This window comes from Mrakia frigida (assembly GCF_051309035.1).
Source record: "Mrakia frigida strain ATCC 22029 unplaced genomic scaffold BDY24scaffold_12, whole genome shotgun sequence".
In the NCBI taxonomy this organism is placed as follows: Eukaryota; Fungi; Basidiomycota; class Tremellomycetes; order Cystofilobasidiales; family Mrakiaceae; genus Mrakia; species Mrakia frigida.
This window is the reverse complement of record NW_027481269.1, coordinates 628,006-651,340: the sequence shown is the minus strand read 5'-3', so window position 1 is coordinate 651,340 and position 23,335 is coordinate 628,006. Positions and strand designations below refer to the sequence as shown.

Below are 23,335 nucleotides of genomic sequence, written 5' to 3'. Positions count from 1 at the left end.
AGATTTGCTTGAAGCCTCGATGGAAGATGAACGAGCGCTGGGACCTCGTCCGGAACCGAACCGCCACCGAAACATTGAAGAAATTCTCGGAGCGTCCAATCGTTCTTCTGGGATCCCGAAACGAGGCTTTATTTGATGAGTTGGTGCAGAAACAACAGAGCAGGGAACCTCGGTCGTTGAGAAGATCGGAGCAGCTGAACCGTTCGACGCGTCGGATTCGAGCTCGAGCCCTTCCTTTCGCTCCTTCCTCAATTCCAGAGCGGAAAATGCATCGATCGATCACAGGGTATCGTTAATTATCAAATCAAAAGGGTGGAAGAAAGTCTGAGCTCAAGTTGACAGGAAGGGAGGCCGACGGAAAGGGAGACTCGAGCTCCCTTTGACTTCTTCTTCTCCTCTTTCAGGCCGACGTTGTGAGGACAACTCAAGATGGGTCTCTTTGAAGTTTTTAATAAGGACGATGCTCATCTCGGCGGCTTCGGAGAGTAGACGGCGAGAGGGACGCGCGCGTCGACAGGTCGAGCGAAGCAAGCCCAGACGCGACGACCGATGCTCGTCGCTTCTCCCCTGCGTTGCAGAGAATCCCCAAATGAAGCGAAGGGCAATCAAGATACCAACAAAAAAGAAACCCGAAGGGAGAAAGGGCAAAAACGAACGAACCAACCAACGACGCCAAAAACAGAGTCCCAAACCTCCCTCCTTCGTCTCCCTCACGCTCACTCAGCCAGCGCAACCTCCTTGAAAGCTTTCCTCACTGTTAAACGCAACAGATATCAAGTCGAAACAGCGTCAGTCTCGAGTCTCAACCCGCTCTCACTCTCTCGAAGCGTTCCAGGGTTCGTTTCAAAACGCACCTTTCTTCAAGAACCCGTAGAAATCCCTATCGGCGTTGAGGTCGGCAAGTAGCGTGGGGAGTTGAGCGAGAGGAGTGGAGATGGTTGGGACTGGTTGAAGCGAAGGAGGAGGGAGGTGTGAGTGGGAGTGGGAGAGGGAACGAGAGGCAAAGAGTCGAGAGACGGACGAGAAAGGTGAGAGATGGGGACTCACTGGCGTAGTTCTTAGCCGAGATATCAACGATGAAAGAGTATTCCTTGGCTGGATTGGAAGGGTTGAGGTGGGAGAATCGGATGAGGAGGGTTTCGCCTGAGGAGGGGAGAGAGGGAGAGAGAGGAAGGGAGGGAGGGACGGACGGGAGGAGAGGTCAGTTTCGGAGACAAAATGAAAAGGGCATATAGGTTACGTGGGAAGATGGAGGGAGAATGAAAGTGTCGTAGCTTACTTCCAACACCGTCCACGTTCCAGCAAAGCTTCTTCTCGAGGAGGGAAAGGTCGCGAGTGATGCTCGTTCGGTGTTCAGCGAGGGTTGCGTCCCGGATGGATTTCTCTGCAAATAAGGAAGACCGGCGACGAATATAACGAAACGTGATCAGTAAGGAGCTCCTGTGAGGTGCGAAAGAGACAGTGAGAAGAACAGAAGAAGAGAGAGAGAGACGAACCTGTCCTCAGCTTGCCGACCTTTGCGTTCCATTCCGCCAGGTCCCCTCCGAGGACCTTCTCCTGAGATTCCAGCGACGAGAGGTTGGTCTTGAGCTCGGTGATAGCTTGTTGAAGCTCGGTGAGATCTTGTTTCTCCTTCTCGAGGACTGGTTGGGATTCCCAAAGCAACAAGAAGCGAACGAATGAAAGGAGGAGGTCAGCTCGAGCTCTCTCTCCCTTCCCCTTCCTCTCCCTCTGCCGACCTCCCGAACCCCAGTCCAGTCCAAAGCAGAATAGATAGCAAGATGTGAATGTATACTCACCCTGTAGCAGCCTACTCTCCTTACTTCCAGCTCCAACGATCTCCTCCTCCAACCTCCTCTTCTCCTTCGCCTCCTTCTCCCTCTCCTGCTCCCTCCTCTCCTTCCTCTCGAGGATCTCTCCCTTCCCTCTCAAAACGAACGCATCCAGCTTGGCGAGGAAGTCCTGGCATAGATCTTGGAAAGGAGCGAAGGAGAGTTCGGGTTTCTGGGAGTGGGCGATGGAGGCGAATCCGGGCTGAGCGTTGGAAGGAGCAGAGGAGGAGGAGGAGGAGGAAGGACCAGCGGAGGAGGAGAAGGGTTGGTGAGAGGTCGAGGCGGAGAGGAGGTTCGTGGACATGGCTGCTGCTGGAAGCGAGCGAGCTCTGTTCTTGTTGATGGGGTTGAGAGAGGGAGTGCTTGTGGGAAGGTTGCGAGAGAAAGAAAAAAACAAGGTTGGGTTTGGGTCGGGATGGAAGTTGGCCTTGAAATCGACGCGTCTTGAGAAAACAAGAAAACAAAGCAAGATCGCGCTCGTCCCTGTCCCTCCTTCCCTTCACCCCTCTCTCTCTCCCTTCTTTTCGTTCCGCTCTTCCAAAAAGCGAAACCCCCTCCTTCCTTCTCGACCATGATGTCGCGCGTACTCAAGTGAGCCACTTCCGATCCTCTCCTCTGCCCCTCTTCTATACTGACGCTCTCTCTCTCTCTCTCTTGCCCTTCCAGATCGACTCAATCGCTAGCGGATTCCTTCAAGGAATCGGTCAGCTCTTCTTCTTCCTCCTCCTCCAAGGAACCCAAGAGCAGAGACAAGGAGAGGGACGGTCACTACTCGACTCCTCCTGCTTCGCCTACCAAGAGGGATTCAGGTGAGTCGCTCAAGCTCGAAGCAAAGAAGGGGAGGAACAAGGGAAGGGAGGGAGGGAGCAAGAGGACAGCTTCGAGACGATGTTGACAGAGAAGTCGCCCTCCTTTCGAGCGCATACATCCCATCCTGACATCTTCTTCTTCTTCCTCTTCTTCCCAGCTCTCCAATCCTCCTCTTCAATCCCCTACGCATCCAACCCTTCCTCCTCGCACCCTCCTCCTCCTCCTCCTCCTACTCCTTCCTCCCGTCACTCGTACGCTTCGGACGATGTTCACATGCAGACCTACAAGGGAGCACCTCCACCAGCCCTCGCTTCAGCTCAATCTTCAGCTCAGTCTCAACTGAGAGACCAGAGGATGTACACGCACAAGCCAGAGCGAGGACCAGCGTTGGAGGATGTGAGGATGATGACGTCGAGACCCGTTCAGGAAGGAGGGTTGAAGCCTTGGGAGAAGGAGCTGGTAGAGAGTCAGGAGGTCAGGAGGAAGGCTACGGTCGCACAGCTTTGTGAGTGTGTATCGTTGATCGGGAAAGGCGAGGGAGGAGGAGGGGAGGGAGAGGGGAGGCAGGGTGGGCTGAACACGAGAGCTGATCATCAACCAACTTTTCCTTCTTTCTCTGCTGTTTCACCTTCACTCGCACTCGTCTTCTATCGAACAAAGACTTCCTCGACTACTACTGTTCGTACCCCTCCTTGCCCATCTCGTCCCACATCTCTCTCTCTCTCTCTCTCTCTCTCTCTCTCCGCGCCAAACAACTCTCGAGCTCACCTCACCCTTCCCATCCCTTTCCCTTCCCAACACCACCCTCCTCTTATGCAGTCGACCTCCTCGGCTACATCCACACCCGATCCGTCCGTCACGCCAAGTTTGTCGAATCCGCTGAGAAGCGAGAGCTCGACCCTGAGGACCCGGTTTACAAGAAGGAGTTCCGGTCGTACGCTGGACGGGAGAGGGTCCTGCTCAGGAAGAGGAGGACCAAGTTGAGGGTGGATCAGTTTAGGATTATTGCCCAGGTGAGTGTTTGGGAGTGGAGGGTTGGTGCTGGTTTGGGCGGGCGGGAAGCGGTGGGAGTGGAAGGGACGGAGAGGGAGGAATGGACGGAGCGGAGGACGAGAAAGAGAGAGAGAGACATAGAGAGCTAACGACAGGGTTGGGTTTGGGTTTCGTGTTCATTCAGGTCGGACAAGGAGGATACGGATCAGTTTACTTGGCTAGGAAGGTCGATACGGGGGAGGTGTGCGCGTTGAAGAAGATGAAGAAGACGACGCTGGCCAAGATGGACGAGGTGAGTCTCGCCTCGCTTTCTTTCGTTCTGCTACTTCTTCGCACATCCTTCGAGGAGTGAAGTAGAAAATTCGCCAGGACTCTGCTGACTGAGCTTTCTGATTTGGTCTCGTCGCGTCTCAATTCAGATCAAACACGTCCTCGTTGAACGAGACATCCTCACCGCTACCAAATCGCCTTGGCTCGTATCCCTTCTTTACGCTTTCCAGGACCCAGAGCACATTTACCTCGCTATGGTGCGTTTCATGCTTTTTTTTTTTTTTTGCCTCTGATCTCGCTGCTCAAGGCGCTGCCTCGCCATCTCGTTTCTTCTCGCTTCTCGACGCGTCGAGCTGACTTCCCCTCCTTCTTCCCTTTCGCTCGCAGGAATACGTCCCTGGAGGAGACTTCCGAACCCTTCTCAACAACTCTGGTGTTCTCAAGGAGGAGCACGCTAGGTTCTACATCGCAGAGATGTTCATGTCGGTTGATCAGCTTCACAAGCTTGGGTACATCCGTGAGTCTCCGTTCCCTCCTCCCTCTTCCTCCCATCCCTCAATTTCGATGCTCTAGCTCATCTCGAATCTCCAACGTTCTTCCAGACCGAGATCTCAAACCCGAGAACTTCCTCGTCGACGGATCCGGTCACGTCAAGCTCACCGACTTCGGACTCGCCACGGGAGCGTTGAACCCTAGGAAGATCGAGAGCATGAAGCACAAGGTCAGCTCTATCAAACTCCATTTCATCAGCTTCAGCTTTTCGAGGACTGACTCGCCTCGGATTTCGTCGACACTCAGCTCGATCGAGCCCAGGACGACAAGCTCGTGTTCAGGAGCACGCTCGAACGACGAACGATGTACCGGAGCATGAGGTTGTTGGAGCCTAGGACGGTGAGTGGCGCTTTCTTCGTACTCGAACCTTCTCGTAGATCAGCGAGACTGACCTTTCGACGCGTTCTTTGCTTTCGTTCAGGCCGACTCGGTCGTTGGATCGCCTGATTAGTGAGCTCTCGTTCTCGTCGTCGTCTCCCCTTCTCCTCTTCCGAGGCTGACTCTTTCGATTTGCTTCTCGTTGTGATAGCATGCCTCCCGAGGTCCTTCGAGGAAAGCAGTACACCTACTCGGTCGACTACTGGTCGCTCGGTTGCATCCTCTTCGAGTTCTTGTTCGTCCCTTCCCTCTCGTTCTTTCTTTCTTTCCCTCCCTCCCTCCCTTCTCGTCTCCAATCTTTCGGCTTCGTCTCTCCTCTCTTCCTCGAGCTTCAATAGCTGACTCTTTCGTTTCCTCTTCCTCGTTGTTTTTCCGTCGTCTCTCCAGAGCCGGCTACCCTCCCTTCTCCGGAGCCACCCCCGACGAGACGTGGGCCAATCTCAAGAACTGGAACACCGTCCTCACCCGTCCCGTCTACACCAACCCCAAGGATCTCATCTTCAACATGGGAGACGAAGCTTGGGACGCTATCACCAGGTTCGTGCCCAACAACACCCTCCTGCTTTCTTTCCGTCGCGTCAAAAACGAGCGCGCTAACATCTCTCCCTCTCCCTCTCCCTCTCCTCTTCGCTCCCTCGCATCGAATCCTCAACAGACTCATCGCAGGCGACAAAGTCCGAATCTCGGACCTTCGAGATCTCCAAACCCTGCCCTTCTTCTCCTCCCTCCCGTTCGGAAACCTCAGAGAAACCCAGGCTCCCTTCGTCCCCGCTCTCGAGAGCGAGATCGACGTCGGGTACTACGATGATTTCACGAATCAGGAGGATTTGGCCAAGTACGGTAAGTACTCCTTGAACTCTGATGAGGAACCCAAGCAGCTCTGGGTCTGTCGTCGATAGAAGGAGGAGAAAACAACAAAGACGAGAAGACTGACCGCGTTTGGCGCTTCTGTCTCTCTCTCCTTTTTTATTTCGTTCCTCGCAGGCGAGGTGTTCGAGAAACAACGGAACGTGGACGCTGTGAAAGAGAAGCCCGAGGTGTTCAACCGAGGGGTCTGGGTAGGGTTCACGTTCGGGAAGCAGACGAACCAGGCTGCTGCTGTCGCGGTGAAGTTGAAGGGAGAAGGGGACGTGTTGGAGACGATGTTTTGATTTCGGCGTTGTTCTCTCTCTTTGCTCTTCACTATTTTTTCTCTCAACCTTCGTTTAGCTCGTTCTTTTCGCCTTTCTTCCTCTTTGCTATACCCTCTCGTTCGCCGCTGCTACGTTACTCACTCTTTCTTGACGACGAGGAGGAGGACGAGAAAGCGCGCGGGAAAAAGGGGAAGCTGCAGCCGCCGAACCGACCTGAAGGGCTGATGATCTTGCTCTCCTTTTGATCCTCAAACCGCCAGCATCGATTCTCGCCACCAAACACCACCAACTTTCAAATCTTCCCCCTTCTTCCCTTCTTGAACATCCACACCACCTTCCAACCGCAACCCATCTTTTCATCGCTTCCCATCTCTCTCGCATCGCGGCCTCTCGTTCGAGCTCACCACCCTCCCCTCCCTCGCTCTTGATGAGTCTCCGCTCCCGCCTCCTCTCGCATCCTCTCACGAAACCCGTCGGATTCGGCTCGATCGCTCTGATCGGATTCGCCTGGTTGAACGAGTACACGCCCGTTCCTGGAGTGGTCGTTCGACTGGAGAAGAGTCAGGTTCCGATAGATCGCAAGCTGAGGGATACGCCCACGGCGGATCTCGTAAGGAGTTGGGTCGTTTATTCCGCTTGGTGAGTCACATAACAACAACTGGAGTTAAGGAAGGCTCTCTAGTGGTGGTGTTCGTATGGAAGCAGCGAGAGGGAAAAGCTAGAGCGAGCAGCATGGGTTGAAGCTGACCTCCTCCACTGCTCTCTCTCGCCTTCCTCCGGTTCTGTCAGTCAAGTTCCATGGATTGTAGAGAACTCGCCAAAGATCCTGGGAGTGTTGACTAGCATACCAGTAGTAAGAGGAGTCACAGAGTAAGTCTCGATCTCTTTCAACGAACAAAGGAAGAAAGAAAGGTCAGCAGGGTTGATGCGGGGAAAGTCCAAGCTCAACCGACCATCTCTCCCTTCCTCTTTCCTCTCTTTCGCTGCTATAGATTCGCCGTCCGTCATACCTTCTTCCAACAGTTCGTCGGTGGGGATACCGCTCTCGAATGTCTCCCCGTCGTTCGTAAACTTCGTCGCGAGAACGTCGGCACGCTCTTCTCGTACTCTGTCGAGGCGACCGAGGACGAGGTCAACACTGCTGCTGCTGCTCTCGGAGGAGAGGGAACCTACAAGATGAGGAGGAAGAACGCAGAGGATCATGTGGTAGAGACTATTAGAGCGATTGTGGTCAGTGGGAGTGAGAACAAGAGGTACTTTGAGGAGGAAGGCGTCAGGAGCGAAGGAGAGGTGGGGAGTACGTGGGTTGCGGTCAAGATGGTCAGTTTTCTCGTCTTCCTGGTCAGATTTTCTCGAGCTTGAGTTGCGAAGATGAAGCTGATATGTGTATCTTCCTTCTCGAACCAAACAGACCGGTCTCATCTCGGATCCCTCCATCCTGCAACGAGCTTCCAACACCATCCTCGCCGTTCGAGCTCAACATCCTTCCAAGTCCTCCTACGTCTACTACCCTGGAGTGAGCACCTGTCTCTCTCCTCTTCTACGTCTCTTGAACTCACCTTCGACCTCTTTCTCGTCTTCTCAGACCCCAGCCAACACCGAATTCTCTCTCCTCGCTCGTCCCTCTCCCACCATCACCCTCCCTTCCATCCCCGACGGAGTCACTCCTTCCGACCTCGACGAGCTTCGTTTGCTCCATTCGGACCTGAGGAAGATCATGGGGACGGCTAGGCAGTGGGGAGTGAGGGTCGTGATTGATGCGGAGCATTCTTGGTTCCAGGTGAGCTTCCTTTCTATCCATCTCTAGAGCTCACGAGAGCTGGGGTCCTCCCTCCCTCCTCCTCCCCACCTCCCTTCCCTCGCAAACTGACGCCAATCTTATCTCTCTCTCTCTTCTTCGCAGCCTGGAATCGACACCTTGACGACGATGCTCGCAAACGAGTTCAACCAGATCCCTTCGCTGAAACCGAGCAAGGAGAAGTCCTCGATCAGGAAGTGGTTCTCGTTCGGATCGTCTTCGTCCTCGTCGTCGATGGAACCCGTCGTTTCGTCGGAGGAGCTCTTGTCGGAAGAAGGATACCCTCTCGTTCAACCTCTCGTTTACGGAACTTACCAGGCTTATCTTCGAAGGTGAGTTCCTTCCTCGTCCTTCGAAGGAACGACAAAAAAGCGAAGAGACTTTCGACGCGTCGACCTCGAACCCGAACGCGAAAACTGACTCTCTCTCTCTCTCTCCTCTCCTCTCCTCTCCTCTCCTCTCCTCTCCTCTCCCTCAGGAACCACTCCCACCTCATCGAATCCCTCCGCCACGCCCAAGCCAACAACTACTCCCTCGGCGTCAAGATCGTCCGCGGCGCGTACCACAACCAGGAAACCGCTCGCTGGCTGGCGAACCCTCTCACGTCCTCCCTCCCCGTCCCCGTCTGGCCCACCAAACCTGAAACCGACGCCTGCTTCGACTCTGGAGTGGAGATCCTCCTCGACGAGGTGGTGAAGGATATCAAGAGCAAGGCGATGGTGCCGAGGGTGGGAGTGATGTTTGCGACGCACAACGGGGAGAGCGTGAGGAAGGTTGTTGGAGGGTTGGCGAAGAGACGGTTGGCGAGGCCGAGTTTGGAGGGCGAGCAGGAAGAGGAGGAGATGGGGAAGAAGGTGGGGAAGACGTTGGAGGTCGGGAGGGAGACGAGGAAGAGGGTTTCGATTGGACAGCTTTACGGTGAGTTTTTTTTGACGCGTCGTTCCTTTCTTCCTTTTCCCTTCCTGACCCCCTTCCTCCTCTTTCCTCGTTCTTCTTCTTTTCCAGGCATGTGCGACACCCTCACCAACGCTACCTCCGCTACCTTCTCCCCTCGTGGCGCACCCATGGTCGTCAAGTACCTTCCTTACGGAGCCCTCTCGGAAGTGATGCCTTACCTCGGACGACGAGCGGTCGAGAACAAGGCGGTCTTGAAGGGAGAGGGAGGAGCGAGGGATGAGACGGAGAGGTGTAAGGCTGAGCTGTTGAGGAGGTGGTTTGGGTATGGACATTATGATTAGAGGAGAGTGGACGGGGAGGAAGAGGGAGGGAGGAGGGATCGGAGGGAGGTAATGGGTTTGGGTTTTAGGTTGTCAGCTGTTTGCATGTTCATAGATGGCTTCGGAATCTTTTGAGGGTTGATTTGGTTGAGAGAAGGGAGTGAAGAAGGAACAGGCGAACGAAGAGAGAGAAGGCGACGGGAAGCTCGACGCGTCTCGAATCGAATGAAATCGAATCGAATCGTTTCACCTTCACCCCCCCCTTCCTGTCTCCCCGACACTCATCCGGGTCAGCTCCACTCGGCTACTACACAAATCTCTCTCGGGAATCAACCCCATTGCTCATCTCGCCCTTTTTCTACGAGATCAGGGGGGTGGTTGCGTCCAAGTTCCTTCCCGCCCTTTTCTGCCCCAACGAGTTCTCTCTTCCCCAACCACTATCATCACCACCCACATCAAGATGCGCTCTACCGCTCTCGAAACCTTCCGAATGACCTCCATTGCGTTTGGAACGGCCTTCTTCACCTACACCTACTCGGAACGAGGGATCGTTTGGGCGTGCGGGATGGTGTTTTGTCTGGCGAGCGGTGGGATTGGGACGGTTTTTGGGTTGGTGGAAGCTAGTGAGTAGGGGAAACGGATCTGTTTCCCTTTTGTTCCAAGATTGGTAGAGCGCTGAACTTGGTCGGGGTGGGCTTTTGCTTGGTTCGACGAGCTGCAGAACGAGAGCTTTTGGGTTGATGAGCTCAGAAGAAACGACGACGTGAGTCTGAAACGATTCTCTCCTGCGTTTTTCTTTTCAGAAGCTTGACGGGGATGGGAGAGATCTCGACATTTTTGACTCTGCTTTTCTACCTATACGTACCTGACTTCGGCCTATCTCTCGTCAGTTTGAGGTCGCTTCGGTCGTCGTCGTTCTGGGCCAGCCTCAAGGATTTTCTCTCTTGGTTTACAAGCAGAAGGGAAAGCTTGAAAACACTACCGATGATAATATGGTCTCTTCGTGAGTCAGATACGTCCTCTGTCCACGAATCGTCGAGTCGAGTTGCTGAATCCCTTTTCTCGTTTCGACGCGTCGCAGGCTCCGCCTTAACTTTAACTCTCGCCGTTCCTTCCTCCCTCAACGGCTCCGAGGTCCTATGCTTACTTTTTCAATCGATGAATCTCGTCTTCTGGCTTGGGATCAAAAGAAGAGGAGGAAAAGGAAGCGACGCCGTTGAGATGCGAGACGCGTCGACAAGCCTCGCTTCGACTCTTGGGCGTCACAGATCCGTATCCTAAGAACTGCCTCCATCATGCAGAGACAAGATAGGTCTGCTTTGCTTCCTGAGCTGAAGCTGAACGATTCTATGAAAGAAGGCAATATGGAAGTTTCGTCGACGTCAGTGCCGACGTCCCCCCCCTTTTTTTTCTCTTGAAAGGTGCATCAGCTCGCTTTCTCTTCGCCTCTTTCCTTCTCCCAACCATCATCATCCCCCAACACTTGAATTCATCTCTCAACCCACTAACGAACAGGAAAACCATGCATTCCATCCTCCACAGGTTCACTCCCGAAAAGACGTCGACTGGAGATCAGCGCCAGGACAAGCCGCTTGCTTCTTCGACCGTCGTTGATCCTTCTCGACTCGACAAGGTTGCTCTCATCACGTTAGTTCCTCTCCTCAGCTATTAGTTTTACTCCCAGGCTGAATCTGAAACTTCATCTTCCTCTCTTTTTAGCGGTGGGACTCGAGGTGAGCTCGACTTTCGCCCTGTGCCTCCGCTTTTGTGCGCTTCCTGATCTCCTGCCTTCCGTCCCTCCTTCAAACAGGCATCGGCAGAGCCACCGCTCTTCATCTCGCTAAAGCTGGCTTCCATCTTGCTCTCTCTTACGGGTCTTCGACTCGAGACTTCGAGGAGACAAAGGCGCTCGTCGATGGCCTCGGAAAGAAGACGCGTTCGTTCCTCACCTCGCTTTATCGCCCCTTCGGATGGCCTCAACTGACTTTTCTACGCCTATCAATCGGTTTCCAGGCGTCCTGGGGATCAAGATTGACTTGGGAACTCCTCAGGGAGTCGCTGAGGTCGTCAAAAAGACGGTGGAGGAGTTCGGGAAGATCGACGTTCTGTGAGTTCAGCCTCCCGTTCTCGTAGATATCCTGTTGATACGAAGTAGCTCGAGGATTTAGAGCTAACCTTTAGATCTTTCCTCATCCTTCAGGGTCAACAACGCTGTGAGTCGGGCCTTCATCTCGAGATCAACGTCGCGTCGAGCTCTCATCTTTTGTTTCCCTTTCCTTCTCTCCCAGGGAATCGCCATCTATCACAACCTTTTCGAGGCTGTGAGTCTTTAATCCTAGACTGCTCGTCCTTCTATGTCTCGCTAACTGCTTGTCGTCGCCCTTCCAGACCGTCGAAGATCTTGACAAGACCTATCATCTCAATTATCGAGCTCCGTTCCTCTTGACTCAAGCAGCCGTTCCTCACATGCCCAGTTCGCGTCCTTTCAGTTCCCTTCAAGTCTCTGCTTGATTCTGACCAGTGTTTTTCGCTTTTCAAGAGGGTTCGAGGGTCATCTTCATCTCGTCAAGCCTCTCCGCCTCGTCGACCGTCACTGCTCCCTACGCTGTCTACCTCCCTTCCAAAGGTACGCTAAGCTAACGTCCGAGCCCTTCCACGTCCTCGTACTAAATTGGTCCCTTTTGAGAATAGGGTCGATCGAACAACTCGCTCGAGTTCTCGCAAAGACGCGTGCGTTCACTCACTCACTCACCTCTCTCGTCCCCCTCGTCGCTGATTCTACCACCTCTCCAATCTCGACGCAGTTGGAGCTGCTCCCTACAACATCCTCGTCAACACCGTCTCCCCTGGACCCACCGCGACCGAGCTGTTCTTCGAAGGAAAGTCGGAACCGGTCATCAGGACCTTCGAAGGTCTGTCTCCCTTTGGTAGACTTGGGAGACCCGAGGAGATCGCTGAGGCCATCGGTGAGTGCTGCTTCCGTTCGATCGAGTGGTCGTCGCGAGGAGGGGAGGGAAGGTGGTTGAAGGAAGAGAGGCTGAAAGTCGAAGAGGAGAGAGAGAGTTGAGCTCGAGCTGACGGGTTTCCTCCTTCTTGTCGGTCTTGATCGATGGTTCCAGGCTTCTTCGCGACTTCAGGGAGCTGGGTTTCCGGCCAGAACTTGAGAGTGAACGGAGGATTCGTGCTTTGAGCGGTCGAAGGATGGGGAGGGAGGAAGCGGGTTCGAGAGAGGGAGAGACGAGAAGGGGAGGAGAGGAGGAGGGAACGAGAGGGACGTCTGTTGTCCTGGTTCGTTCGATTGCGATGACCTTTAACGAACTTCTACTTCAGGACAATGAGAGGGAGAGAGATAGGAGAGATAGCTGCAGGAGTCAAGGGAGTTTGGCGTTTGGCGAGGTGATGGGTGTTGAAGGAGAGGAACGAAAGTCGAGCTTGACCTCCTCCTCCCTTCCTCTCCTTCCCGACGAGCTCACTCCTTGAGAAAGCAGTTTTTCAGAGCGATCTTTTGGCAAGTGGGACCTTGAGATCTTCCTCCTCACCCTGAAGTTGGGATTTGAAAGTTTTCCAGAGAAAGTTGAGGAGCGCAGGCTGCGGTCCAGGAAGAGGGAGCGGCGGAAAAGTTGTTGAGCTCTCTCTTCTCTTCTCTCCCCCGTCCTCTCTCAGGTTCGCACCCGCCTTTTCTGCTCGAGCTCTGTGTAGGACGAAACGCTGACCGTACACCCTCTGATTCCTACTACAGCTTTCGCACTTAGATCCCACCAGATCTACCTCAAACTTTACAGCAAAGAGTGCGAACCTCCCTCCCCTCCCCTCCCCTCTCGCCTCGCCTCTCTCCCTCGCCTTCTCCACCTGGTCCTGATTCTGTTCCTCCTCCTTCTTATGGCTCACAGTGTCCCACGAGTCAGTTTGGTTCTCCCGACCCCGAAAGTACGGAAAGGGATCCCGTCAGTGGTGAGTTTGCGACCTTCACTTTCTCCTCCCCTCCTCCCTTCCTTGCCCTTCCATCACGTCCCTTCGACCTCGCGCACGAGCTGATATGCTTCTCTTTGGTGGCGATGGAATGATCTTATAGCCGAGTCTGTGGACACGTCGCTGGTCTCATCAGGAAGTACGGCATGGATATCTGCCGACAGTGCTTCAGGGAGAAGGCTACCGCCATCGGATTCGAGAAGGTGAGCCCTCCCTCCTGCTTCGATCGATCTGGAAACGGAGGACAGCTGGGACTTGGGGGTGACTTGGGAGAAGATAAGGAGGGAGGGATGAGGATGGGTTTGGTGGAGATGGGAAGGCTGAGGAGGTGGGAGGAAGGCAGGATGATGGGAAGGGAGAAGGGAACAACGAACTGCTACTCCGTCAGGAGAAGGCCGAACCTTTGATCCTACCTCTCGCTCCTACCAACCCGAACACCACTCCCCGACCTTCCCAGCCCTACCTAGGACCCTCTGCTACCACCTCCAGCTCTTTTTCGGCTTCTCGCACCTCCCTGGGCCTTCCTGCAAGGCGATTGTTCGAACGAAGCGAGCTCACTGACCTCCTTCCCTTCCTTCCTCGTCTTGCCCTCTCACAGAACAGATAAACGGCTCCCCATCTCCCTCGAGACTCGCCGGACATCAACCTCTACACCTCTATCCCTCCCCTCGCCTTCGTCGCAGTATCTTGCATGACTTGATGCCGCTATCTTTCGACCCTCTTCCTCGCAAGCTCTCGAACCTCGTCGCCATCGCCAACGCTCCCTCTGTCTCCCATCCGACCTCTTCGGGAGCTTCAAATCTACACGTCTAGACCTCGACGGTAGCGCTACTCGCTCTGAGGATACTCTCGTTGTTTGGAGGACTGCGAGAGGCGTCGAAACGACGAGAAGGGAGGGCCTCACGACGTTCATCTTGTTCGCTCGCTTGAGGTTCTTCACCTGCCGCTTCAGTCCATCTTCGACCTCAGTTTGGGCCGAGTCTATCTTCAAGCTACCTGGAAGCTGGGAGAAGGCTTCCTCGAAGTTTGGAAAGCAAGGATCGCGTTTGAAAGAGCGACCGTCGTCTGCGAGTTTCTGGAGCGCTTTCTCTGTTTCGTTTCTGTCCTCTTTCGGAAGATCCGTCCCTATCCGAGGTAGTACGCTCGAGTCCAAGTCTCGCATGTTCGAGGTAGAGGGAGAGAAGCGTACGACGACGCGTAAACAAACGGGCGGAGAAACGAAAGGGAGTGATCAACGCACGACGAGCTTCTGACAATCTCGTCCGGTCTGCTACATTTTGCGTCGAAGAAGACCATCTCATCGCTCTACGCTCTATCTCTCTCCTTCGTCGCTGCCAGCTTGCAGGAAGCTTCTCGACGCCAGGCGCATCGAGTTCGAGTCCATCGCCCGACGCGTTCTTTTCTCTCCTTCAGCTCGAGTCTCTCTAGTCTCTCTTTCCAAAAGCAGAGCACTTTCTGAGCTCCTCCTCAGTCTCTGGACGGTGCCGATATGGTCGTCGCCATAGGATGAAGGTGAAGGAACGGATTTGGAGAGGCTGAAAGACGGAGGGCTGAACGGAAGGATCGATGTCTGGACAACGAGCGATCTTGTTGAACTTTGTCGACCTGATTTGAACGCTACGAGGCTTATTCCTCGTGCTCGAGTATCTAGTGAGAAGGGAAGGGAAGAAAGAAGATGGGGCAGGATGCAGACAGAAGGAACCTCGAAGCTGGTCGGAAAACGCGACCGAGACTTCGTCACTTTCACTTTTTTAAGCACCCGTCTTCCATGAAAAAAAGCTGCCCGGAAGGCCTGGGAAAGCCAGAGAGCACACATGAGCTCAACCGCAAGCTTCCCTCTTCCTCAGAGAAGGGAGTCAGCTATTTTTTCCGATGCAGAAACAACGAAGGCGATAGCGAGCTCAAATTCCGGTTCGATGTGTCTTAGCTTCATCCTCTCCCTTTCCCTCTTAACCATCACTCTCTACTTTCAACTCGTTCTATATCACTTTACACCCTCCTCTACCCTGCACTCTACTACCCTCAACCTCTCAGCAAAACAGGACCCACTTCCCGAGCTCTTTACCCCAATGACTTCCGTTCCGTCGACGCTTCCTCCCCCGCGACCTCTACCAGCTCTCTCTACCACAGAATCCTTCCTTTGCGGTGGTCTGGCAGCTTGTACAGCTGTAACAGTATGTAAGTTACCTTCTCATCTCTCTCATATCTTCACGAGAAGGAACAGAAGCTCATCGTTGCTCCTCAACGTTTCTCTCTCATCTTCCCCCTCCCCACAGCTGTCAGTCCTCTCCTCCTCCCTCTCGAAACGCGTCCTCGAATCGAGTCATAAGCTCATCAGGAGCCCATTTTCTTCTCTAGAACATCCCCGAAGTCTGCAAGACTAGGCTCCAACTTCAAGGAGAGCTGGCTAAGACGTCTCAGAAGGTATACTCGAGCGTATTCGACGTCGCAAAGAAGACTTGGACGAACGAGGGGATCCGAGGACTTCAAAGAGGTCTGGGAACAGCTGTGAGTGATTCTTAATCTCGAGGATACCTCAGTGGGAAAAAAGATACTGACCTTCGTCTTCCTTGGGTTTGATCGCAACAGTATGTCTACCAGGTGAGCTTCAAAGCAAAGGAAGGACGAGTCACGGTCGGACATGCGCGAGCTCAAGCTGACTTTCTTTCCTTCCCTCCTCTTTCCCTCAGGTTCTCTTGAACGGATCTCGTCTCGGTGAGCTTGCTCGTCAGCTTTTCAAATGTTTCGCTCTACCGATCTGACCTCTCTGCTTCTTTCTCAGGTTTCTACGAGCCCATCCGTCGCTCGATGATGTCGCTCATCGGACGAAATCCCAACGATCAGCTCTTCGCCGTCGCTGTTGCTGCTGGAGCTGGATCTGGATGCATCGGAGGTTAGCCTCATCTACTCCCATCCTCTCTGTCGTCTCTTGTCGAGCAAACCAAACCTGAGCTGGTGCTCACTCGGCCCTTCTTTCGCTCCTCTTTCAGCCGCCGCCGGAAACCCTCTCTTCCTCATCAAGGCTCGAATGCAGGTTCGTCCTCTCTCGTTTACTCTTTTTTTGAGCCTCGAATACATAGCTGGAGCTGACCCATCCTTCCCCTCTCGTCTCTCTGCTCTCTGTCAGGCTTACTCCCCAGCTCTCCCCGTTGGTGCTCAACACTACTACAAAAACTCGTTCGAAGCTCTCTCAACGATCTGGAAGGCCGAGGGACCTAGGGGAATGGTCCGAGGAATCGATGCTGCTATCCTGAGAACGGGTATGGGATCTTCGGTCAGTCACACGTGTCTTAGTAGCGTCGAAAACGAGGGAGAAGGCCGAGGCTGACCCACGTCCTCCTTCAGGTCCAACTCCCTTCGTACTTCTTTACCAAGTCCTTCCTCGTGGACAATGGATACCTCAGTGCCACCAGTCCTTGGACGTACCTCGCCAGTAGTTCGGTTTCGGGAATGGTCGTTGTGAGTTGCTGGATCGTTGGATCTCTCTGAACGCGTCGAACTGACTCTTCTTCCTCTTCCCCTCCTTCCTTTCAGTGTGTGAGTTGTCGGATACCTTCAGGCCTCGAAACGATAAAGTAGCAAACTGACTCCCTTTTTCCTCCCTCCTCGTTTCTTAGCTCGTCATGCAACCAGCCGGTTCGTCGGTCTCTCCTCCTTCTTTCCCAGTTCGACGCGTCGCTGATTCACTTCCTCTCACTTCCTCCAGACACTGCTCTAACTCGAGTATACAACCAGCCCACTGAGAAGCTCGCCAACGGTCGAACGAGAGGTCTTCTCTACAAGAACCCTAGTGCGTCCAGATTCTTTCCTGACGGACGGAGGTCGCGGACGAGCTTGAGACTGACCTTCCTCGCTTTGCTGTTTGCTCACTCAGTCGACTGCATCTGGAAGACTGCTCAGGCCGAAGGATTCATGGGACTCTACAAGGGATCGACGGCTCACTTCCTGCGAATTGCTCCTCACACCGTTCGTCTCAACTTCTCAGCCGTCGCCTTTCTTCCTCTTTTCTTCGTTCTGACCCGTCGGCCTTTCTCCTCACTTTCATTCGCCTCCCTTCCCTTCAGGTCATCACTCTTGGTAAGCACTCGCCCCTTTCTTCACCTCGCCCTCTCGGACGCCTGGCCGTCGTACTGACCTCATCTCGTTCTCCCCTCCCCCTTCTCTCTCCCCTCAGTCGCCAACGAGCTCATCATGGGACAGTACCAGAAGTACAAGGCGTCGAAGCTCGACATGGACGTGTAGTTTCCCCGATCGAACGAAGGAGACCCTCTCTCGCGGAGAGAGCACGAACGAGACGAGGAGAAAAAAAGAGAGGATTGATCGGCCCACGATGTCGCGATCTCTCTCCAGTTGTACTTTCTTTCAGCCGTCTGTACCAGTCGGGAAGGATCTGCTTTTTATAGCTTTATCATCTAGATGCGAACGAACGATTTCTTGTACCAGCGTTGATGAGGGAGGACGAGGGAGAAAGAAGGGAAGAGAGGAGAGAAGTGTCGAAGCTAACAATGCTTTCGCTTCCACCGATGAAAAGGAAGGAAAGGATGAAGGCTACCATCGCTCTTCCGTCTCGGGATAGTCTCGAAGGTCATGGGGCAGACCAAAGAGGAGTATATGAGCGGTGAAAGGAGAGAAGAAGGAGCAAGGGGAGGAGAGGGGATGGAGATGGGGAAAGGAGAGTAGGAACAGAAAGAGAGAAACAAAGATGTACGAAAGCTACACGACTAGCTAGATTGTGAGAAGAAGAGCAAGGAATAGCTGCGACGCTGAAACGACAGAAGAAGGAGAAGGCGAGGAGGGAGATTGGGCGAGCTGACCTCGCCAGCACACTCCTGGGAGTCCATCTCCCTCGACGCACCCTCTTCAAGCCTCGCCCTGGCCTTCCGTCACCTCGTGAAAGCTCGAAAGGTAGCTGATAAGAAGTACGAACCTAGCACGGAAGAAAGAGCAAACCACAAGGTGGACGCACGAAGGAAAAAGAAAAGAGGAGGAGACGGGGAGGAACGAGGAAGCTCGCATCTCTTCGTCCTCCTCGTCGCCAGCATCTCTCGACCCTAGGCGACCAGCTGCTAGCAGATCGAATACGGATGCACCAGTCGTACTCTCGAAAGAAAGAAGAAAGAGGAGGAAGGTCGGAGGAAGGGATGGTGGGCGTTTGAAGGAAGGAACAGTTCGGGCGCTCGTTCCGAACTCGCTCTTCCTTTCGTTGCTAAGGTTACCGTCTTGACCCTCGCAAAGTTTCTTTCACCTCGAGAAATTTCCGCTAGATGTCGATTTAGTTCTAAAGCCCAAAAATTGTAACCAGAAACAAGTCTAAAGCCCTCCAAAGCTATTTTCTTCGTCGTTCAGTCGCGTCGACTGCGTCCCGTTCCAACCTTCTCTTCACCCTCGACTACTCCCCCCTCCCTCGGACAGCGTTCAGACCTCCCTCTCCCTTCACCACTACTCGATCCAGGTTTTGAGCGAACAGCTCCATCGCCCGAACGAAGTACTGGCTCGACATCCCGCTCATGTGAGGAGTGAGGACGACGTTGGGGAGGGTGTAGAGAGGCGAGTCCTTCCCCAGAGGTTCGGGAGTCGTAACGTCCAGAGAGGATCCAGAGATGCAGAGATCTCCCTCCTTCTCGTCGCCGGTGAGAGGCTTGAGGGCGTTTTGGAGGGCCTCGATCAGAGCGTCCTGGTCCGTGGTTTGGCCTCGACCTATCGAAACGTAGATGGACGAGTTCTTCATCGACTTGAACGCTTCGGCGTTGACGTAAAGTTCGGTTGCTGAGGTTGCTGGGAGGGTGTTGACGACGACGTCGGCAGCAGAGTAGAAGTCGTGGATGGAGGAGGCGGAGTCGGTCGAGTACCAGGTCGAGGGGATGTCTGAAGAGAGAGGGAGGGTCAGTACAGGAGAGTAAGAGAGGAAAGTGAGGAGACTCTCACCTCCATCGTGATCTCCAGTCCCAGGAACGAGGAATCCTCCAATCGACGCCTTCTTCCCTGACCTCGTCGCAGCGAGCACGTCCATTCCCATCGCTTGCGCCATACGCCCAATCTCTCGGCCCTGGGGTCAGAAGGAAAAGGCAAACAGGGAGTCAGTTTACGCTCGAATAGGAGAGAAGAAGCATAGCTCACGATGTGACCGCTGGAAAGAGGTAAAGCCAGAGGACGCGTCGCGTCAGTCCTCGTGCTCTCCCACTCTATCTTCCCGGCCTCCCACGAGCTCAAAACCGACACCAACAGTGGATCCGGGTGTATAGAGGATGACTCACTATCCCAAAACACCGATCGTGAGTCCCCTGAGCTCCCTGAACCAACCAAGCTCAGCATGAGGAGTCCATGTCTGTTGAGTCCTCGTGGCGAGGAAGATCTTCGGGATGTTGTGAAGAAGCATCATTGTAGTCATGATGACGTGCTCAGCGATGGGCTGGTTGTGAGACAGGGAGCAAGAGGGAGAAGTGGGTAAGAAAAGCGAGACGACTTCCGAGAGGCGAGAGCAGAGAGAGGGAGGGGAGAACAGAAGAGAGAAAGCGGACGAACAGCAACGTGGATGCCTGATGCCGAGGCGATGATAAGAGGATGGGAATCATCGAGAGATGAGTAACTGGAAGAAAGAGAAAAACGAGGAAGAGATGAGCAACGACCTCGTGGAATGAAACGAATGGGGGGAGGAAGGAAGTTCAAAGCTCACAAGGGACTGGACTCGATGTGATTGGATCCTGCACTCGCTAGCTGGACGAGCTTGAGGTTGGGGACCTGCTTGACGGACGTCCTGATGGAAGAGGAAGCAAGGTAGGTCAGCACGAAGTCTTTCGAAGATCAAAAAAGGAGGGAGGGAGGAAGTCGAACTGAAAAGGGAGGAGGAGGGTGGGCCGCTGGCGACTCGCGAATCAAAGCTTCCTCGGCGGATGATGAGAGCTGCTATAGAGATAGTAATAAACCAGAGACGGCAACCGATCTAAACTCTTTCTTTCTCTGACGTTCCGAACAGTGAAATCTGCTCGCTGCAAAGCCAGTGAGGTCTTCCCCCCTCCCTGCTCTCGGTTCCACCGGCCCTCCTCCCTCCCTTGCTCCCTTTTCTCTCTCTCCCTCCCTCCAGCCTCTCTATCTTCCACCAGCCTTCTTATTCGAGACAAAACTCTGACTCACAAGTTGCTAGGCCACTGAAACATGAAGAAAGCGTCTGCAGCAGCGAGCTCTTCGTCCGTTGGCAGTTCAGCCCCTTCGATTTGCTGAGGTCGGTAGACGACGCTGTAGCCCTTGGGAAGACTCTTGGTCCAGGATTCGAGGAGAGTAGGAGGCTGGAGAGAGACGAGGACGAGGATGTTGACGATGGGAGAGTACATGGTGGACGTTTGAAGGGAGCAGAGGGAGGGATCAAATCGATTGAGCTCGAAAACGGGCCTGACGGAGAGCGCCGAAGGGTGGGTCAGTTTGGGACGCGACGACGGTGCTGGGAGGAATATTTTCGAAGCAAGACTAGACTTGATGTGTAGGTAAGAGGGAATGCTGACATGCTGAGGGGTCCGATAAGATTTCTAGGCGACGGAAGAGGAGAAAGACGTGTTCATCGTGAAGACCGGGCGCTCCTTTCCTTTCCCTTCCTCCTCTCCTCTTGTAGACGACTGTTCGGACAAGAAGTTTTCACGCTTTCGTATGAAGGTATGTCATGTCGTTGCTCTATGAATCTGTGAGAAGACACGGCCTCGAAGAAGAGGGACGCAACCTTCCTGATCCCAGACCACCGCGTCGTTCCCTCTCAGCTCTTCTCGGAGCTCCGACCTTCTCGGAGCTATGAGAAAATCGGCATCTACATCACTCCGCTACGTATATACGCCATCCAACTACTCGAACTTGATCTTCAACGACATCTGGAAAGGCAACCTCGAATCCGTCACGGTAATCTCCTCTCCCTCCGCCAACAGCTCGGTAACGAGCTTGTCGAGGTTCTTCCTCGTCGCTTCCTCCAACGACGGCGGCGAGGAGAAGTAAAGAGGTCCAGCAGCGGTTGAGAGAGACGGTTTCTTGAGTTGACTGTGAGGTTTACATGAAAGGAAACAAGAGAGAGTCGGTTCAGTCAGTCCCGTCGTCTTCGACAACTTAGGAAACGCGTTGTAGGTTCACTCACAGATCCTGCTTCTCCATCAACCACTCGTAAAGCTTCTCGACCTTCCAGTCCTTGGGAACCGAGACGTCGATGACCTCTCCTCCACAGACGGGACAGTCGGGTCGCTTCTCGGGTTTGAACGTGTAGGTGTAGACCGAGTCGTTTCCGACGTACTGCCAGCGACCGAATCAAAATCAGAGTCAGTCTGAAGTGCAATTAAGGGGAGAGGCGGTCGAGAAGACGAACCATCACGTAAGAGTCGAGGTAAGGAGCAGAGTTGGTGACGAGTTTGAAGGCTTCGTTGCAGCAGGCGGCTGAGAACAGTAAAAGGCGACGAGAAGGGCGACGTCAGAGTTGGGATTAGAGTCGGAAGATTGTATAGGACCCACCTGCGATGATAGCGTTCGTACTGGCAATCGCAGGGATGATGTTCTTGACGACTCCTTGGGTCAAACTCCAAGTGACTCCCTCGATGCTGTAGTTCTTTGCTCGAGCCGAAGCTTGGGAGTAGAGCCACTCGATGTGATCAGGGTCGTCGGTATCGATCTTCTTATCTGAGGGGCGGAGTACGAAAGGAGGAGAGGAGGAGGAAGAAGCGGTGGAAGTCAGCGTCGAGGAGACGCGAAGGAACGAGACGAGGAAGAACGAACCTTTGAAGACCTTCGGCCACTCGAGGACGGAAGCCCATTCGATGCAGTGTTCAGGGAGTCGAGGAGTGTTGGCGATGGTGCAGATGGGGAAGGCGGTGGGAGGGGTGTGCATGTGAAGCTGAGAGGGAGGAAGCACGAAGAGCAGAAAGGTCAGTCGGACGCGACGACGGATCGCCTCATAGCTGAGAACGTTGGACTATGGTAGGATACTCACAGTGCATTCGTAGCAGTGCGAGATGGTGGGAAGGATAACGGTGGCTTGTCCTTTGAAACCTGAGCGAGACGAACGAAACGGGGCGAGGAGAGGAGAAGAACGATCAGCTTCCTGACTTCTTCGTTCCTCAGAAGAGGAGACACGCGAAAAGGTAGAAGCGTGCGGGACGCACCTTCAGTTCCTCCGTCAATCATAGGCTTCATCGTCTCCATCCCTTCGTCCTCGTCGACCATCCCAACCAAAGTCGCGTTCATCCATCGTCGAGCTTCGACGGAATCGAGACCTGTGATAACGAGGTTGAAGCCGAGGTAGAAGGATTCAGGGTGGTCCTGGATCTTTCCGTAGTAGCTAGAGTCCCAGAGAGTGATGAAGCGAGGTCAGCAAACGAAGAGAGAAGGAAGCAAGGGCAAGAGAAGACGGGGGAGACTAACGGGGTGACCTTGCATCCAGGCACTCGAGCCATGATGAACTCAGCTGCGACGGTCGCTTTGGGCTTTCCGACGTCGGATTCACTGTGAGACGAAGAGGCATAGAGTCAGCTTCGGTTCGAAGATGGGAAGGAGAGAGGGAGACGAACCGGAAGAGGAACTGTCGGTTCAAGTTGGAGACCTGGGGGAGAAGGAGGAGGGAGGAAGGTGAGCTTCGACGTTTGAGAGAGCGCTTCTTCAAGCTGAACCAGGGAACGAGACTCACATCGATGGTATCCATATCGATGACGGTGATATCCTTGAATCCCACTGCGAGAGTAAGCAAGAGCGAGATGAGCTCGAGTCCTCCTGGAGCTGCTCCATCTTCGACGAGGTGGAAGCGACCTCCTCTCCCTCCTCCCTTTCCTTCTTCCCCTGCTTCTGAAGACTTACTCATAGCCAAGTTGGACAAGATCTCGCACCCAAGTCCTCCAGCTCCGATAACGAGAATCTTGACGGTCTCTCGCAGGAAGGTTTTGACCTGGAAAGACAGAAGGACAAGAAGTAAAGGAAGGAGCAGGAGAGTCAGCTCGAACGTCCTCCCCCTCTCCTTCGCTCCGCCATCTGCTCTCTCCATCGATCCACGAATCGCGAAAAGACGTACTGCATCTCCAGGAAGGAATCCATCCGCATCGGTACTCGGTCCAGCTCGCTCGAGAATCTTGCTGCGAACGAGCGAAGGAAGGAGGAAGAGAAGGGGGCAGGGGGAGATGGTGAGCTTCGAGGAAGGAGGAGATGACTGATGAGATTGAGAGAACAAAGGAGAAGGTCCGCGTACTCTACGTGATCCCATCTTCCAGGCCAGTCTTGAGTGGTAGAAGAAGAAGCTACTGCAGTCGCCATCGTGCAAGAAAAAAAGGGAGAAGAAGAGAGGGAGAGAGGGTTCTCGTTGAAGGTCGAAAGCAAGCTCATCCCTCGACCTTCTTTCCCTCGACGTCCATCTTCCTTCGCAACGACCTTTAC

General features: G+C 54.0%; 8 protein-coding genes across 8 annotated transcripts; 5 read left to right on the top strand and 3 right to left on the bottom strand.

Annotated features, from left to right (window-relative positions):
* Nucleotides 1-716: 716 nt before the first annotated feature.
* BDY24DRAFT_369887 (chromosome segregation protein Spc25-domain-containing protein) lies at nt 717-2,136 on the bottom strand (the record flags this gene model as incomplete). The annotated part of the gene is made up of 6 exons (XM_076638078.1): nt 717-754; nt 855-944; nt 1,048-1,143; nt 1,280-1,384; nt 1,497-1,643; nt 1,800-2,136. 6 exons carry the CDS (start codon nt 2,134-2,136, stop codon nt 717-719), a joined length of 813 nt encoding a protein of 270 aa, XP_076497550.1.
* Nucleotides 2,137-2,996: 860 nt separating this feature from the next.
* On the top strand, nt 2,997-5,986 carry BDY24DRAFT_406756 (serine/threonine-protein kinase; the record flags this gene model as incomplete). The annotated part of the gene is made up of 12 exons (XM_076642720.1): nt 2,997-3,147; nt 3,462-3,655; nt 3,820-3,927; nt 4,055-4,162; nt 4,293-4,422; nt 4,508-4,626; nt 4,704-4,796; nt 4,879-4,907; nt 4,987-5,070; nt 5,223-5,372; nt 5,491-5,675; nt 5,820-5,986. The coding sequence occupies 12 exons, from the start codon at nt 2,997-2,999 to the stop codon at nt 5,984-5,986; spliced, it is 1,518 nt and encodes a 505-aa protein (XP_076497549.1).
* A 138-nt stretch (nt 5,987-6,124) lies between these two features.
* PUT1 (proline dehydrogenase) lies at nt 6,125-9,046 on the top strand. Its single transcript, XM_076637704.1, has 8 exons — nt 6,125-6,607; nt 6,758-6,838; nt 6,961-7,288; nt 7,380-7,484; nt 7,554-7,748; nt 7,872-8,098; nt 8,245-8,684; nt 8,772-9,046. Exons 1-8 carry the CDS (start codon nt 6,396-6,398, stop codon nt 9,002-9,004), a joined length of 1,821 nt encoding a protein of 606 aa, XP_076497548.1. The 5' UTR covers nt 6,125-6,395; the 3' UTR covers nt 9,005-9,046.
* A 2,327-nt stretch (nt 9,047-11,373) lies between these two features.
* On the top strand, nt 11,374-12,382 carry BDY24DRAFT_386772 (uncharacterized protein). The gene is made up of 4 exons (XM_076640149.1): nt 11,374-11,456; nt 11,523-11,609; nt 11,675-11,713; nt 11,788-12,382. The coding sequence occupies exons 1-4, from the start codon at nt 11,450-11,452 to the stop codon at nt 12,048-12,050; spliced, it is 396 nt and encodes a 131-aa protein (XP_076497547.1). The 5' UTR covers nt 11,374-11,449; the 3' UTR covers nt 12,051-12,382.
* A 268-nt stretch (nt 12,383-12,650) lies between these two features.
* BDY24DRAFT_386770 (40S ribosomal protein S29) lies at nt 12,651-13,660 on the top strand. The gene is made up of 4 exons (XM_076640148.1): nt 12,651-12,771; nt 12,874-12,934; nt 13,056-13,155; nt 13,551-13,660. Coding segments are annotated over exons 1-4 (171 nt in total). The 5' UTR covers nt 12,651-12,770; the 3' UTR covers nt 13,560-13,660.
* An 835-nt stretch (nt 13,661-14,495) lies between these two features.
* Nucleotides 14,496-17,382, top strand: OAC1 (Oac1p). The gene is made up of 13 exons (XM_076640147.1): nt 14,496-15,134; nt 15,313-15,460; nt 15,542-15,553; nt 15,643-15,667; nt 15,735-15,845; nt 15,943-15,986; nt 16,080-16,226; nt 16,298-16,411; nt 16,570-16,588; nt 16,659-16,742; nt 16,827-16,918; nt 17,017-17,029; nt 17,127-17,382. The coding sequence occupies exons 1-13, from the start codon at nt 14,767-14,769 to the stop codon at nt 17,192-17,194; spliced, it is 1,245 nt and encodes a 414-aa protein (XP_076497545.1). The 5' UTR covers nt 14,496-14,766; the 3' UTR covers nt 17,195-17,382.
* A 959-nt stretch (nt 17,383-18,341) lies between these two features.
* BDY24DRAFT_414584 (uncharacterized protein) lies at nt 18,342-20,280 on the bottom strand (the record flags this gene model as incomplete). The annotated part of the gene is made up of 7 exons (XM_076643334.1): nt 18,342-18,817; nt 18,878-18,998; nt 19,070-19,079; nt 19,207-19,361; nt 19,475-19,538; nt 19,626-19,706; nt 20,084-20,280. 7 exons carry the CDS (start codon nt 20,278-20,280, stop codon nt 18,342-18,344), a joined length of 1,104 nt encoding a protein of 367 aa, XP_076497544.1.
* A 440-nt stretch (nt 20,281-20,720) lies between these two features.
* UBA3 (NEDD8-activating protein UBA3) lies at nt 20,721-23,267 on the bottom strand. Its single transcript, XM_076637875.1, has 13 exons — nt 23,151-23,267; nt 22,977-23,037; nt 22,766-22,853; nt 22,599-22,642; nt 22,483-22,514; nt 22,337-22,417; nt 22,078-22,253; nt 21,906-21,964; nt 21,692-21,809; nt 21,431-21,595; nt 21,288-21,355; nt 21,063-21,214; nt 20,721-20,968 (listed from the first exon to the last, which is right to left on the bottom strand). The coding sequence occupies exons 1-13, from the start codon at nt 23,213-23,215 to the stop codon at nt 20,779-20,781; spliced, it is 1,299 nt and encodes a 432-aa protein (XP_076497543.1). The 5' UTR covers nt 23,216-23,267; the 3' UTR covers nt 20,721-20,778.
* Nucleotides 23,268-23,335: the final 68 nt, after the last annotated feature.

Excerpts from the sequence above, each read along its gene's own strand:
- BDY24DRAFT_386770 (XM_076640148.1), top strand. Across the intron at positions 12,935-13,055 it reads GGAAAGGGATCCCGTCAGTG|CCGAGTCTGTGGACACGTCG; the intron begins GTGAGTTTGCGA and ends ATGATCTTATAG.
- PUT1 (XM_076637704.1), top strand. The coding sequence starts at position 6,396 with ATGAGTCTCCGCTCCCGCCTCCTCTCGCATCCTCTCACGAAACCCGTC. Across the intron at positions 6,608-6,757 it reads TGGGTCGTTTATTCCGCTTG|TCAAGTTCCATGGATTGTAG; the intron begins GTGAGTCACATA and ends CGGTTCTGTCAG. Across the intron at positions 7,749-7,871 it reads CGGAGCATTCTTGGTTCCAG|CCTGGAATCGACACCTTGAC; the intron begins GTGAGCTTCCTT and ends TCTTCTTCGCAG.
- BDY24DRAFT_386772 (XM_076640149.1), top strand. Across the intron at positions 11,610-11,674 it reads TGTCTACCTCCCTTCCAAAG|GGTCGATCGAACAACTCGCT; the intron begins GTACGCTAAGCT and ends TTTTGAGAATAG. Across the intron at positions 11,714-11,787 it reads TCGAGTTCTCGCAAAGACGC|TTGGAGCTGCTCCCTACAAC; the intron begins GTGCGTTCACTC and ends ATCTCGACGCAG.
- UBA3 (XM_076637875.1), bottom strand. The coding sequence starts at position 23,215 with ATGGCGACTGCAGTAGCTTCTTCTTCTACCACTCAAGACTGGCCTGGA. Across the intron at positions 22,254-22,336 it reads CCTGGATGCAAGGTCACCCC|CTACTACGGAAAGATCCAGG; the intron begins GTTAGTCTCCCC and ends CTGGGACTCTAG. Across the intron at positions 21,810-21,905 it reads CGCACTGCTACGAATGCACT|CTTCACATGCACACCCCTCC; the intron begins GTGAGTATCCTA and ends CCTCCCTCTCAG.
- OAC1 (XM_076640147.1), top strand. The coding sequence starts at position 14,767 with ATGAGCTCAACCGCAAGCTTCCCTCTTCCTCAGAGAAGGGAGTCAGCT. Across the intron at positions 15,987-16,079 it reads TCATCAAGGCTCGAATGCAG|GCTTACTCCCCAGCTCTCCC; the intron begins GTTCGTCCTCTC and ends GCTCTCTGTCAG. Across the intron at positions 16,227-16,297 it reads GAACGGGTATGGGATCTTCG|GTCCAACTCCCTTCGTACTT; the intron begins GTCAGTCACACG and ends GTCCTCCTTCAG.